This window comes from Helicoverpa zea, chromosome 29, assembly GCF_022581195.2.
Source record: "Helicoverpa zea isolate HzStark_Cry1AcR chromosome 29, ilHelZeax1.1, whole genome shotgun sequence".
Taxonomy (NCBI): Eukaryota; Metazoa; Arthropoda; class Insecta; order Lepidoptera; family Noctuidae; genus Helicoverpa; species Helicoverpa zea.
This window is the reverse complement of record NC_061480.1, coordinates 5,911,752-5,927,438: the sequence shown is the minus strand read 5'-3', so window position 1 is coordinate 5,927,438 and position 15,687 is coordinate 5,911,752. Positions and strand designations below refer to the sequence as shown.

Here is a 15,687-nt window from a genome sequence, read left to right as displayed (position 1 = left end):
AACATTCAAAACATTTTTCAAATAGGTTCAATAGTTTCGGAGCGGAAATATTACACATTAATTATTTATTACATTAGTTACAGATAATCCAAATTTTTAACCGTCTTCCCAAAAAGGAGGTTCTCAAATAATTCGTCGGAGCTTTGTTTTTTCTGATTCCTACTCAAAGACGCCTGGATCAGTTAGGAAAATTCTGAATATATAAATTATATAAACATAAAAACTTCACAAGCACAATATTATACCGACTAAGAACACAAAAAATAACTATTTTTTGGGTGCATCGGCCCGGAAGTCGGTGGCAAAATAATCACAGCTGCACCCTCTAGACATTGACTTCTAAAAACGCTAAAAATAGTTTATTTTTGTTTTTTTAGCATTTTTATTTTTAGAAGAACTAAACTCAACTTACAAGATTTTCGAGACGTCCATATTGTGAACACAATAGAGCAAACTAATCTACACAAACATTAAGAGACGATATCTATTGCATCAATTAAATTACAATTTATTAAATGACATCAGACGACGGAAGACGAAAACTGCGTAAGTGTTGTGTACCTATTGTTAAAGCATTTTTGAATAGGGATATTTTCTTACATGTGTAAATTATGTATAGGTTTTCTATATAAATATTATGAAGAGGAAAACTTTGTTTGTAATAGATAAACTCAAAAACTACTGGATCGATTTCAAACGTTCTTTTACCATCAGAAAACGAGTTCGAGTAACATAGGCTATATCATAGACTAATAACACTAGTCAACAGCATTTTCGTATCCAAGGTGAAACATATAAATTTTTGCAGATTATCTATCACAGAACCGAAGTCTAAAACACCGAACTGCTCTAGCACGTCTAGTTTTGGAGAAAAACCAATCTGAAAATGCCTAAAAACGCTTTTTTAACGATATTTAAAGCCATTTTTCTACATTCGTACTGGGGCCCGATTCTCCTAATTTTACTTAAGCGACCTTCGATTGACGTTCGACTCGATTCGACTGAGATCCAATCCCGACTCGATTACTATTGAAGCGTATGTGGCATTCCGCTATTTTTTCTTTGAAATAAACGTTTTTATTATTTTCTGTCATTCAATAATGAATAATTTTGTCTGCAAATGTTTTACGATTGCAAAATGATTGCACGGCAAACTACCGTATAGACCAAAATTACCAAAATAGCATACCAATCGCACACCAATCAAATGTCTATCGAATACGATTGGTCTTTTATTAGTAGCAGAATGCCCGATATGGTTAAAACTGCTATTACGATCGTATTGCGATTCGATTACTATTCGATTTTGACATTATTAACTTAGGAGAATCGGGCCCCTGATGTAAAGTAAACTGGATTTGAATTGAGAAGAGCAGTACTAAATGATTCTTTAGTTAGAAAATACGAAAAAAAAATAGTGTCTGTAGAAAAATGGCTTTAAATATCGTTAAAAAAGCGTTTTTAGGTATTTTCAGATTAGTTTTTCTCCAAAACTAGAACTGCTAGAGCAGTCCTGTGTTCTAGACTTCGATTCTGTGATAGATAATCTGCAAAAAATTATATGTTTCACCTTGGATACAATAAAAAAGGAAAATTTTGTTGACTAGTGTAATTAGTATATTAGCCTATGGCTATATTTTATCCCGGTATGGGCAGTAGTTCCCACGGGACCCAACATAGTTCGGAAAAGGCGCGGTAAATGATGATGATGTCTTTAAGTTGATGAACCATGTCACTTCAGCCCATTTGCATCAATTATGTTTGGATATACAGGGTTACTGGTAAGTAGACCGCATCCTTTCATGAGGTTATAGTATAGGTCAATAAGGACAAATTTGACCATGGGATACACTGGGCAAAAGTTAACCCGTTTCAAGATAATCGAATTTCAAGATCTTTTCTTAACAAGTCGTCTAGGTACACGTATAAATTTTTATTATTAGTTAAAAGTCTCGTCTTTGCGTGTTTTTGGATAGAAGATGAATCACTTCATAATAACAAACCTATACTATCACCTCATGATAGGATGCGGTCTACTTACAAGTGTCCCTGTATATAATTAGCTTTAACAATGTGTAGATATCAGAAATAGATTATTGTATTGAAATATTTTCAATTTATTCCCTAGACACATATTTTCTAGCTCTATCACAATAAAATCTCAGGAGGTTTGATTAAGACTAGCTTCTGCCATCGGATTTGCATACGCCCAATGGGAACTACTCCGCTTAGCCAGATAAAGTACTTAGTCAATATTCACGGGCGGTATAACAACTGAAATATTTCTTTTAATGGTTTAGTATTTTCTGAGGTTAGCGCGTCTAACAAGCAAACGAACACTTCAACTTTCTAATATTTGTATAGACTACTAGCTTTCCTAAGGTTTCAGTCGTCTTCCATGAGAAGCACCCGGGTAAAATATGTAAAGCCTATGTTAGTCGGGGAAAATGTAGCTTCCCAACAGTAATAATTTTTCGAATCAGTTCAGAAATTTCGGAGCCTACAAGCAAACAAAAAAAAATGTTTATACTATTATTTGTATGAAATATTTGTTCATTCACATTGGTGAATCCAAAAATTACATTGTGATAGCGCTGGAAGTCAGTATCGAGTCCCGTACTCAGGAGCCCGATCGCATCGACTCGTAGGTTCACATACTAATGTGTGGCGCACGCTCGTTCTGAGCGGGCGCGGGCGACGCTTGATAAGCCTGTGATGTCATGCGCCTCGTTCCGGGGCGTCTGACGTCACTCAACACACTGACGTTGCATAAGCTTAGCTTTTTCAGGGCGGATAAAATGGAACACCGCAATCCTGCGCATATTAGTAAAGGGACGGTTTACCTACTTCTTACAGTTCTTACATATTACATGAACGGCAACATTTATCACCATCGATAGGGGAACTTGTACCTATTTTCAACCATGTATTTGGAGACTCATTCCATTACTTACCACAAGGCAGTCTACTGTATGTACCACGGGGTATAGTGGCTTGATAGTTGTGACGCTCTGTGGACCGAACGTCCCAAATTTTAGGTCCGCGTGCCGACACTGTCGATTGCCGACGACGATGACGCGACGCACCATTCGTTATCCTCGTCATCGAAGCGCCCCAGCACCAGCATGAACACAAAGCATTCATCCACCGTTCGAGCACAGATTGCTGTTGGATCGAAATGCCACGGAACATACAGACGGGCTGTGTCCGGCTGCGTCGAATGCTATGCGACGTTAAATATTCGGTGTGCGATGAAATACCAAAATTATTGAAACAAGTCTCGAAATAAATTAGAGCAATGGGTATGTATCCTATATAAAAAAGGAACTATTTAACATGAATATTATGACCCACTGCGACTACCAATGTTCTTCGTTTTGGGCGCGCATATGTCGAGTTGCGTACAAGACGTGGTGTCGGTACCGCGCGAAAAACGCGGTGCCAGACCCGAACGTCTTCTACATCGATGACTACCACTCGCTGTTCCCGAACTACGAGCCAAGATTAGTTGACGAGGACACGAACGCCTTCTATATCGAAGACTATCGGTCGCTATACCCGAACTATGTGCCGAGCTCACAAGCGACACAAGTCCGCGCATGTGTCCATACCCTCCCCCGCCCCCGCCACCGCTGATACCTCGCTCGCTGCTCCCGAACTACGTGGCAGGATCACGAGCTTGAGAGTTGAACGTGTGACAACTGTGCGCACATCTAACGGGGAACAGAGATCATGAGCACAGTCTATTAATGAATAAGACTGGCGTGCGTATCCACCGATTCGCGTCGGTGAAGACTCATACCCTTAGGTACTGTTGCACCGGATTATCAGAATACGTGTCGACACGTAGGTCCCGATATAAGCTCTTTAACAAGTAACATAACAAATACAGAACTGTCCACCAAGGCATACTCCTGTGCAGCGCCTGCCACGCAATGAAAAATCATTAATTGAAAGCAGACTCAAAACTTTTTTCGTTTCAACGATGGCAAAAAATATAATACATAAGGGAGAAATAGAAACATGGATTCGTTGCGAAAAATTTTCGACGCATTCATTGCCAGAGTTTGTCGCCTGGCTTGTAGAATGTTTGTATACGAGGACACGAGCGCCTTCTACATCGAAGACTATCGGTCACTATACCCGAACTATGTGCTGAGCTCGCAAGCTGACCATGTAGCGACTGCTGATGAACAGGAGACATTGAGCGATAACTAAGGACACACGAAGAACTATGGTCTTCACCGCACACTCACTCACGCTACACCTCACTGTAACCAAAATTTTGGACAGTAGTCGATTAGGGGACTTTAAAAACTGAAAACAAAAAAAACTTATGTACGCAAGACAACTCTTGTGTACATAAGTTTTTTTTTGCTATCGTACAGGTGGTGTATGAAATCAGTCGAATGTAATTAGATGTCATTATTATTGTGCGTTCGAGTACGACGGTTGAGATATGAGGCGCACGGCACGGCTGTAGCAGAAGATGCAAGCCTCCCGAGCTACTTTGTCATCAACAATACACATTCGTTCAACGACTGGCTATCATCGTCTTAGTTATCGCTCAGTTTCTCCTGTTCATCAGCAGTCGCCAGATGATAAGCTTGTGAGCTCGGCACATAGTTTGGGTATAGCGACCGATAGTCTTCGATGTAGAAGGCGCTGGTGTCCTCGTGTACTAACATTCTACAAGCCAGGCGACACACGCTGGCAACAAATGCGGCGAAAAATTTTCGCAACGAATCCATGTTTCTATTTCTCCCTTATATATTACATTTTTTGCCATCGTTAAAATGATAAAAGCTTTGAGAGTGCCTTGAAAATAATGAATCCACTGCGTGGAAGGCGCTGCCCAGGAGTATGCTTTAGTGAACAGATCTATAATTGTAATGCTGCTTGCTAAAGAGACGATTTCGGCACCTATGTGTCGATACGGTATCGACACGTTTTCTAAAAGTTTTCACCGACGCGAATCGGTGGATACGCACGCCAGTCTTATTCATTAATAGACTGGTGCTCATGATCTCTGTTCCCTGTTAGATGTGCGCACAGTTGTCACACTTTCAACAGCTTGTAATCCTGCCACGTAGTTCGGGAACAGCGAGCGAGGTATCAGCGGGTGGCGGGGGCGGGGGAGGGTTATGGACACATGCGCGGACTTGTGTCGCTTGTGAGCTCGGCACATAGTTCGAGAACAGCGAGCGGTAGTCTTCGATGTAGAAGGCGTTCGGGTCTGTCACCGCGGCTGTCGCACGGTACCGATACCCTGTCTCATGCGCTAGCCGACAAGAACACTGCGTGGATCTTCGTATTCATATTTAATAGTTACTCTTTTATACAAGGTGTTGATTTGCATTCGTGCCATAGTTCAGGAGGAGGACATACAATACGTAAATAATCGATTGGAATTACAGTAGATGGGAAATAACTAATATGCACTGCTTTTTTTGTCATTGTAATGTCATGGTATTTCCGAAGTAATCCAATTTTATGAATGAAATTTATGAGTGATCGTTGCGTATGCTTTGTGTTTGCGTTTGTGTGAGGGTGCAGCACGGTTTTAACGCCAGTAACATACGCGCCAAGTTTAAATAAGGCTAGATGACATTTACGGAATTCCGAAAAAAAATTAAAGAAAAAAAATTACGTACCAATTTTTTTATTGATTTGGGTCGAGAATCATTAGCATAATTACCTCCTTGAATATGGCACGGATGCAAATCAACAGCTTGTATAGGAGCTCCATGCCTCGATTCAATTTGTTGGTATTTGTTATCGTTATTGGCACGAATATTTGCGGTCGATAGAGTTCCACCACGCGGACGTACGACTGCATGTTCCGTGGTCGACACACACGATATTGCAGACAGACAAGTTGCACAGCCACACAAGTCTGCCTCGCCGACCGGCATCGACATGGGACTTCATCGTCAACATATTTCTAATTGTGAAGAAAGACAAATTAATGTTGTTCGTGTAATATTTATATAGCAAGCGCCGCCCAGGCATGTAGGTAATGTTTGGCTATTTTGTTTCAATCAGTTCCTGTAGAATCCAGAAGGATAAAGGATTTGCATGACGTCACACGTAATATTTCAATTTTGTATTTACATCTAATTATTATTCACTTCAACCTCAGAGTGCCGTGTCGGTCAGACGCGCGCAGGACGTCACATGCTTATCGCATGTCGGTAGCGAGCGCGCGCCGCACATTAGTATGTCAAACTACGAGTCGATGGCATCGGTGTCTTGCGAACGGAAGAGAACAGAAGTGATCGGTCAAACAAAATTCTATAAATAAGGTTTTAAGATATGAATAAAGAATGCTCTAAATTGATTAATTTTGTTTTTTTTTGTAAGATGGCCAAAAAAACACTAGAATCGACAGAAACTTCATATGTATGATTGGATTCAGTATAATCTGAATATTAAAAAAAAATCGTATCACCATGGGGTTCTCTTTTTAATGTTTTCTCTTTGTAATTATTAGTATGGACATTCTAGGTTTTTAATTTCTAAATAATAAAACAAAGTTTAAAAAGCAAATTATATTTAATCATTAATTACAAATTATTATAATACAATTATTAATATATAAAATTAGATGACTCGATTACTTTGATCACAGATCTTAAAAAGTACAATTATTAACATTTTTAAATGCGACAAATTATTAATTAAATGATTTCAAATAAAAGTTATTAAAATATTATTAATCGAATATGTAGGTAAATATAATAATAATTGATACAGACATTAAAATTAAGTTTCACAGACAAAAATTAGGCTATATGTAATTCTGATGCATAAGCTTTTTTTTATTGCCAAGTTTAATCGAAATCCGTTCTGTCGTTTGCCCGTGAAGAAGTAACAAATATATTACACACTTTCGCCTATATAACATTAAGTTGACGATGATGAATTTTTAGAAACCACCATGAAGTAAGGAAAGATGAGCGGAGAGAGATGCCATTATGCAGGTAGGCGCCTTCTACTAGGTCAAAAACATACAGTGGGCATGACCAAAATGATCAGTTACGAGTGAGCTTCAAGGCCTTAGGGTTCTTTGAGATATCTGTGGCCAATTTTTGGTGTAACAAAAAATTGGCGGGGTTCCAAAGAAGGCGTACAAGGGCGGAGAAAGTAACGTTCTTCGTCCCCCGAACACCCGCATTTTGGCGCGCTACTTTCTTAGAAGATTTTCCGTTATGGCATATCCGCTCGTAATTTTGTTCGTCATAGAAACCATGCATTTAAGGGTGCGTCTACACGGTGCAAGTAGCTTGCGCATGTTTAGGTACATGCGTCGTTACATGTATTTTAAAACGTGTTGGTCCAGCGACTCGCAGATATACCAAAGCAAAATACCCACCCGCGTGCTGTTAACTTGCTCCAGCTACATGCACCGTGTAGACACACCCTAAATGACTTTTTATGCATCCTCATCATTTCCACTGTCCGTTGACACTTCACCATCACCAATGAAAATCTCTTCATCCGCAATATATTTGGGAACACTCCTATTAACTTGCAACACTGAAGCCATAGCCAATCCCGTGCCGAAACTATACTCCATGGGCTTCAAACTCTCGTCTACATTGTCTGTGGTACGAACCGGTTTATGGTTCGGGTAATTCTTTTTTCTGACCGCACGGTGACGACGGACATCATTCAATAGAGCCTTTTGACGATCTTTTTTGTAATTTTCAAAATCGCTTTCTGAGGATGACGGCGTCAATTCTAGGTCTTTTTTCGAAAATTGGATATCGTTTGCGAAATCTTGAGTTTTTTTGTTGGTTGTACTCGGTTCGGGGTCACTTAGACCTTCTGAAAGTCCGCTAGAGTCAGAATATTCTTTTTTAGTTAGTTTACACCATTTAGTAATGTAGTAATCTTTAAGAAAACTTATCGATAATAATTTGCTTTTTACATTAAGTTTTGCATTCGCTTCGTAGAGTACATCACTTATATCAGCCTCATTAGTATATTTAGATAATTTTAATTTGTATTTCTTATTTTTAGTTCTTGATTTTTTAGTTTTGTTATGTAAAAGCTTCTTTTTAGGTATTTTTAGTTTCAATTTCTTTATATAACCTTTTCTTTCGATATATTCATCAAGGTTGATTTGTCGAGGGAATTCAGGTATATCTTTTAACTCTGGCATTGTTTTAGCAAGAGCTTGCCTTTCTCTCTCCCTCATAACATCTTCTCTTTTGCCCAATTTCCTTTTTAATTCTGACAAAACTATTTTATTTGCCTCTTTTTCTTTTTTCCCAGGTGCAGTAGTAAGGTCGTCAGCTGGCTGTATAGAATCATCATCATCAGTTCTAACAAAATAAAAAACTTCATCTTTACTCTCTGGTACTCTGTCTTCGATTTTCAAAATGTCCACATTCTCGACCATAACCTCTTTATCTTCATACTGGACATTTTCAACGTTCTTATTTTGAATTTTTTTCAACCGTAACTGCGAACTTTGTACCGTCTTCAAGCATTTAGTCAAACCATCTATAATGTCATCTAAATCTCGATTCAAAACTTCTAAATCGATTTCCTGTTTATTCATAGCACAAGAATCGAGAAAAACGTCCAAACTATTCGATTTGTTCAACGCTAATTTCAATTCTAGGCACGATTTTGCAACTCCTGTATGAATGTCAGAATAAATCCAATTATCATTGAAAGCCGTCCCTAACTTTTTTGTATCAAGATCTTTATTACTGGAGTTTTTCAATAATCGATACATACGTTCTAAAGCTTCGTAGTTATTTTGAAATTCTTCTGTTATATGAGGAATAATAGTTTTGTGGAGCCAGTGGATTCTTTCGTTGTGGTTTTTGTAAACCCTTTGGGCTTGTATGGGCGGCACGAAATGGGCCATGGCTATGTGTTTTAGAAATGTAGATTGGATTACTAGGAAGGCGTGGTGTATTTTCTGAAAAAAAGAAAACGAAATTGGGTGAAAAAAACATATTTTTGGTAATAGTAATCCAAATTCACACAAATTATTCTCTGCCTGTTTGTCTGTCTTTCACGCCAAAACTATTGAACCGATTTCAATGCAATTTGGTACACAGATAGCTTAGCTAAGGGGTCCGTGGACCCCACTTTAAGAAACCCTGGCTTAGAGCCTGCCTGAGTAACATGAATTACTTTTTATCCAATAAAAGTAAATTTTGACATTCAAAAAGTGCTGTTTTGAACCAAGTTTCAGCTAATGATTATCTTACTATTTCAAGTCAGAGGCTGTTAAGATTTGAGAAAACCTCTGACACTAGGAGATAAAATCGGCAGAACACTATATTACGAGAAGAATATTATCTCACCATAAGATTATCACTACTCCGAGCTTCCAGCGCCTCCCATGCGACGTCAGCCGTCAGCCAGGGCGCGTTGGCCAGCAGCGCGGAAGAGGTACGCGAGAGCAACACAGCGAGCTCGCTCTGCTGCCGACACAGCAGTGTGTGTGTCCACTCTATTACTGAGGTTAGCGACCCGCTGGAATATATAACAATCTCTTGGTAAGAGTGGCTGTCAGACTCACTAGCTTCTGATACTATAGTATACTCACATCTGCGCATGTAGCGCGGCATACTCCTTGAGACAGGCTGCCGTCCGCCTGGCCAGCGCGAGGTACTCCCTCATTACTGACAGCAGCGCGCCCAGAGAGCCCCGGCAGCGGCTGCCATGCGCATACCGACAGTGTATACTCATAGTAGTCAGCAGCTGCCGAGCCTTCAACCAACTATGTTGGATGCAGCTGAGTACCAGTGTGCCACAAGGAGTGTCTGTCTATATGGCCTCCTCAACCCAATATCCCTTGGTAAGACTGGAGTCCGACTGATGTCAGACTAGGGTCAGACTTGTGTCAGATTGGTGTCAGACCCTGGTCAGACTAATGTCAGCCTGTAATCAGTTTAGTGTCAGACCCTTGTCAGACTAGTGTCAGACCCTGGTCAGACCCTTGTCAGACTAGGGTCAGATTGGTGTCAGACTACTGTCAGACTGGAGTCAGACCCTTGTCAGACTTATGTCAGACTATTATCAGACTAGTGTTAGACTGGCGTCAGAATAGTGTCAGACTTTTTGGCTTCTGATACTACAGTATACTCACATCTGAGCATGTAGCGCGGCATACTCCTTGAGACAGGCTGCCGTCCGCCTGGCCAGCGCGAGGAACTCCCTCATTACTGACAGCAGCGCGCCCAGAGAGCCCCGGCAGCGGCTGCGATGCGCATACCGACAGTGTATACTCATAGTAGTCAGCAGCTGCCGAGCCTTCAACCAACTACGTTGGATGCAGCTGAGTACCAGTGTGCCACAAGAGTGACTGCCTATCTGAGCTTCTTAGCCCAGTACCCCGTGGTAAGACTGGTGTCAGACTCGTGTCAGACTAGAGTCAGACTTGTGTCAGATTTTTGTCAGACTCTGGTCAGACTAGTGTCAGACTGGTGTCAGACCGTTATCAGACTGGTGTCAGATCGGTATCAGACTGGTGTCAGACTTGTGTCAGACTGGCGTCAGACTGATGTTAGACTGGTTGTCAGACTTACTGGCTTCTAACACTACAGCATACTCACATCTGAGCATGTAGCGCGGCATACTCCTTGAGACAGGCTGCCGTCCGCCTGGCCAGCGCGAGGTACTCGCTCATTACTGACAGCAGCGCGCCCAGAGAGCCCCGGCAGCGGCTGCGGTGACCATACCGACAGTGTATACTCATAGTAGTCAGCAGCTGCCGAGCCTTGAACCAACTATGTTGGATGTAGCTGAGTACCAGTGTGCCACAAGGGGTGTCTGTCTATATGGCCTTCTCAACCCAATATCCCTTGGTAAGACTGGAGTCCGACTGATGTCAGACTTGCGTCAGACTTGTGTCAGAATGATGTCACACTTACTGGCTTCTTACACTACAGTATACTCACATCTGAGCATGTAGTGCGGCATACTCCTTGAGACAGGCTGCCGTCCGCCTGGCCAGCACGAGGTACTCGCTCATTACTGACAGCAGCGCGCCCAGAGAGCCCCGGCAGCGGCTGCGATGCGCATACCGACAGTGTATACTCATAGTAGTCAGCAGCTGCCGAGCCTTGAACCAACTATGATGGATGCAGCCGAGTACCAGTGTGCCACATGGAGTGACTGCCCATCTGAGCTTCTTAGCCCAGTACCCCGTGCTAAGACTGGTGTCAGACTTGTGTCAAGTTGTGTCAGATTGGTGTCAGACCCTGGTCAGACTAATGTCAGCCTGTAATCAGTTTAGTTTCAGACCCTGGTCAGACCCTTGTCAGACTAGGGTCAGATTGGTGTCAGACTACTGTCAGACTGGAGTCAGACCCTTGTCAGACTAGAGTCAGACGAGTGTCAGATACGTGTCAGAATTACTGGCTAGTGATACTATAGTATACTCACATCTGCGCATGTAGCGCGGCATACTCCTTGAGACAGGCTGCCGTCCGCCTGGCCAGCGCGAGGTACTCCCTCATTACTGACAGCAGCGCGCCCAGAGAGCCCCGGCAGCGGCTGCGATGCGCATACCGACAGACAATGGGTACTGACGCGTAGAGTGATAAGTTGAGGAGTGATGAGCGGGTGAAACTGGAATGGGAGAAAAAAAATTTAGTAGTCTTGTTGGAAATAACTCAGCTAAAGTTATGGCTGGTTTCCGTGTGTTATCATGTGTTGTTTTAAAATCTGTTTTTGTTACCAGATAAGATCACATCCACACACAGTGGTTATAGATGGTATGTAATGTTACAAGGATGCTCAGAATCTACAAACTGGTCATTACAATATGCTTTTAATAAAATGCACAAAATTATGTTGCTGTTTCATTTAAACTTCTAATCCTTGATTGGTTTTCACATTTTAATTGTTATACCTAGACTATTATAAACTTGTGTTACTTTAAGAACTTTGAAATATTTACTACACATTTATAACTATTTCTTTAAAAAATTTCTTGAAAAGACGGAAAGAAGAAGAGACTCCAAACTTTGGAAAAACATATACTAACGACAGGAGGAGTAAATAAAGCATTGAAGAAACTGAACGAAATCAACAAAGAATGGATACCTAAACTCAACAAAAAGAAAAATACAATTGCTACCAAAAGAAAAGACATCAATGAAGTAGCCACAAGATATTACCAGTCCTTATATCTAAACCGAGAAGAAAGTAAAAACAACAAGCAAAGAAAAGAGGAGACTATTAATCCTGAACCTGAAATACTTCCGATCGAAGTAGAAAAAGCAATACTCAGTCAAAAGATGGAAAAAGCACCAGGCCCAGACAAAATTACAAATGAGCTACTCAAAGGCACCCTCGAAGAACTGGTACCCATACTAACATCCATGTTTAATGAAATTTTGAAAAAAGGTCAAATCCCCAGTCAATGGAAAACATCCCACATTATTCTCTTATTTAAGAAAGGTCAAAAAGAAGACATCGGCAACTACAGACCCATAAGCCTAATGTCAAACATATACAAGATATACTCCAAAGTTATCCTAGAACGGATAAGCAAACAACTTGATGAAAATCAACCATGGGAACAAGCGGGCTTCAGACGGAAATTTTCTACATTGGATCATATACACACAGTCAAACAAATAATAGAAAAATATAAAGAATACAACAAAACTCTGTATGTGGCCTTTATAGACTATTCCAAAGCATTCGACAGCATAAGCCATACATCTATCTGGGAAAGCCTAAAAAACCAAGGGATATCTTCAAGTTACATTACAACCATCAAAAACATATACTCGGATAACGAAGCAAGGATTCAACTAGACACCTTGGGCAGAAAATTTAAGATCGAGAAGGGAGTTAGACAGGGAGACCCACTCTCACCGAAATTGTTTTCGGCGGTACTAGAGAACATATTCCGCAAACTGGACTGGAAACGATTTGGCCTAAATATAAATGGTGAAAAACTAAACCATCTACGATTTGCGGATGATATAGTCTTGCTCGAGGAAAACGCAGCACACCTAGAAGAAATGATAAAGACACTAAATGAGGAAAGCATGAAAGTAGGTCTATCTATGAACAAAGAAAAAACGAAAGTACTCACTAACAGCAATCCAATAGCCATTACAATTGAAAACCAGGCACTAGAATATGTGGACGAATATTGCTACCTAGGACAGATAATCTCCCACAAAGACCAAAGCACCAAAGAAATTAACAGAAGAATCTTAAATGGATGGAAAAAGTACTGGTCACTTAAGGAAGTTCTCAAATCTAAAGAGCTAAGTATGTCCACAAAAAGAAAGGTCTTTAACACATGTGTGCTTCCAGTGATAACCTATGGGTGCGAAACCTGGTCACTCACAAAACACCACAGGGAAAAGCTTGAACGCTGTCAAAGAGCCATGGAAAGGAGTATGACCGGCATAAGGAAACAAGACAGAGTAAGAAGCAGCACGATACGACAAAAAACCAAAATAGTGGATATACTAACACGCATCGACCAACAGAAGTGGAGGTGGACTGGCCACATGATGAGAGACCCGCAAAACAAATGGAGTACAGTTGTCTCCGATTGGTACCCCAGAGATGGCAAACGCAACAGAGGATGTCAACAAATGCGATGGGAAGACGACTTGAGACTCACGGCAGGAAATAAGTGGCGAAGAGTGGCAAGGGACAGAACCCAATGGAAGAAGTTAGAGGAGGCCTATGCCAAAAGGCACACTGAACTACGAGACATATTGTAGTGTAAATAATATTTTATGTATGTTTTTGTAACTATGTTTTGGTTCAGAATAAAAGGCTTATTATTATATATTATTATAACTATTTCTTTATTTAACTTTGCAACAATTTTTACATGTAAATCCCAATTCAATAGTGAAGAACTTGTTATACCTACTAATACATACCTTTTAGGAGGAAACAACAGCAAAGCAGCAGCAACCCCGATGGCAGAGGCCACTCGCTCACCCCTCGTCATCCACCCATTCTTGCCGCCACCCGCATACTTCCACATCTCCTCGGGGGCTGGAGACTCTTGTTCCACATCTATGCTGTCTTCTCGGAAGAGTAGGCCACTTTCTAGTATTAGGATTATGTTTTCTCGGCTGTATAAAAGCTGGAAAAAAAAAAATATTTTTTTTGGTCATGAATATGTTTTCATCATCACCATCTCAGCCATAGGACGTCCACTGCTGAACATAGGCCTCCCAATTAGATCTCCACAGATATCTGTTGGAAGCGACCTGCATCCAGCGTCTTCCAGCAAGCATTATATGTATATGAATATATTTTACACTATGGTAAGTATCTTCAGAGTACATTTTATCTATAATAAATAAATTTAACTAAACTAAATAAAACTGGTGCCTAGTATTACAAAAGAACGATTTTGATTCATTGTTTGATTTAACACACATTCTATGTGAAGATGTTGCACATATTTAGATTACAATATAATGGCAGAGACGGCAAACCAGCAAATTGAAACACATCTCCTTTTCATGAAGTTGGTGAAAAGGACATAGTAATCTATAATACTTTGAGAAGGAACCAAAAATAGCACTGTTCGCACCTAGGTAGCTGATAAAAGGAAAGTTTCTTCTTTAGGTTTATGATTATGCGTATGCAGTAATTCACTATGAATTACGAAGTGCTATCGTGTTTTTTTTACCTTTAGTAAAGTACGTGCGTAACCAAGTCGACTAGGAATAATGTTTAGATGAGCAAGAGGAACTTACCACATTAGGCCTGAATTTCACAGCAAACCATCTTCTTGAAAGCAGGGGCGGTGTAAAATCTTGTTTCGTAAATAATGCCATCTGAAAGTAAGCAGTTGAAGTCTTGTTTTTATCAAAAATAAAGTGAAAAATCACACAAATATGCACCGGTGAAAGGGTTAGCTATTTTTAGGTAAAAACAGTTATATTACCACTTAATCTAAGCCGTATTCTAATAAATGTCAAATTAATATTATTTTATTATTGTTCACTTGCTAATTATAATTATATAACCAATATTTAATTGTATTTTTACATTTTCTGAGAATCACACAAATTCTTCTCATATTATGACATTTTTGTTCTGTTTGCAAAGATGGCTTCCGTTGAAACTAGTTATATTTTGAAGTACTGAAATTAAGAAGTCCAATTATTAATCTCGATTTTTTGTTTTAAATAGTAGTATTAAATTAACTTTACATCTAAAATAGTTTTCCTTTTATAAATCCAGCAGAAATCATTGACGAAGTGAAAATAAAACCAGCTCCACAAATGCTACACTGTGACATTTGACAGATCTTTACCCGGTTGCGATAAGATGCATGAAAAATGAAAATAGTTCCTCGTAGCGGGAAATCACATAGATATAATATTACTAAACAAGATTGCGCACGCTCAAAATATATATTTACGAAAATGAACTCTATTCTAACGCAATAAGGTACTAAATTGGTTGCATAATACACAGAGGCAAATCCGAGCCGAGAGGGATAGTTCGAACGGAGGCTGTTTGTCTCTTTCTAACACCTTGCCAGCATAAAAAAATGTTGTGATCAAAAGTTTTGTCTTCCCAAAAACAATTGAATCACTTATATTTTTATCTTATTTTAACAATTGTAAGTCAACAAATTAATAACAATCGCATTAATTTATTCGTATTTATTATTAAAACATAAACAACATAAATTTTTATTTTGCTTTTTTT

At 39.9% G+C, this 15,687-nt stretch overlaps 1 protein-coding gene across 2 annotated transcripts; it reads right to left on the bottom strand.

Moving 5' to 3' along the window:
* Positions 1 to 6,536: 6,536 nt before the first annotated feature.
* Positions 6,537 to 15,058, bottom strand: LOC124644052. 2 transcript variants are annotated; one of them, XM_047183241.1, is made up of 6 exons: positions 14,915 to 15,058; positions 14,724 to 14,804; positions 13,893 to 14,101; positions 11,416 to 11,601; positions 9,330 to 9,501; positions 6,537 to 8,938 (listed from the first exon to the last, which is right to left on the bottom strand). In XM_047183241.1, exons 2-6 carry the CDS (start codon positions 14,802 to 14,804, stop codon positions 7,436 to 7,438), a joined length of 2,151 nt encoding a protein of 716 aa, XP_047039197.1. In that variant the 5' UTR covers positions 14,915 to 15,058; the 3' UTR covers positions 6,537 to 7,435. The 2 variants fall into 2 exon arrangements, with proteins under 2 accessions (XP_047039197.1, XP_047039198.1); XM_047183242.1 differs by having other exon boundaries at positions 15,019 to 15,047.
* Between the last annotated feature and the right edge of the window lie 629 nt (positions 15,059 to 15,687).

Coding starts and splice junctions, on each gene's coding strand:
- LOC124644052 (XM_047183241.1), bottom strand. CDS start 14,804: ATGGCATTATTTACGAAACAAGATTTTACACCGCCCCTGCTTTCAAGA. Junction 11,602..13,892: donor CTGTTGTTTCCTCCTAAAAG/GTATGTATTAGT, acceptor CTCCCATTCCAG/TTTCACCCGCTCATCACTCC. Junction 9,502..11,415: donor GCCGCGCTACATGCGCAGAT/GTGAGTATACTA, acceptor TATATATTCCAG/CGGGTCGCTAACCTCAGTAA.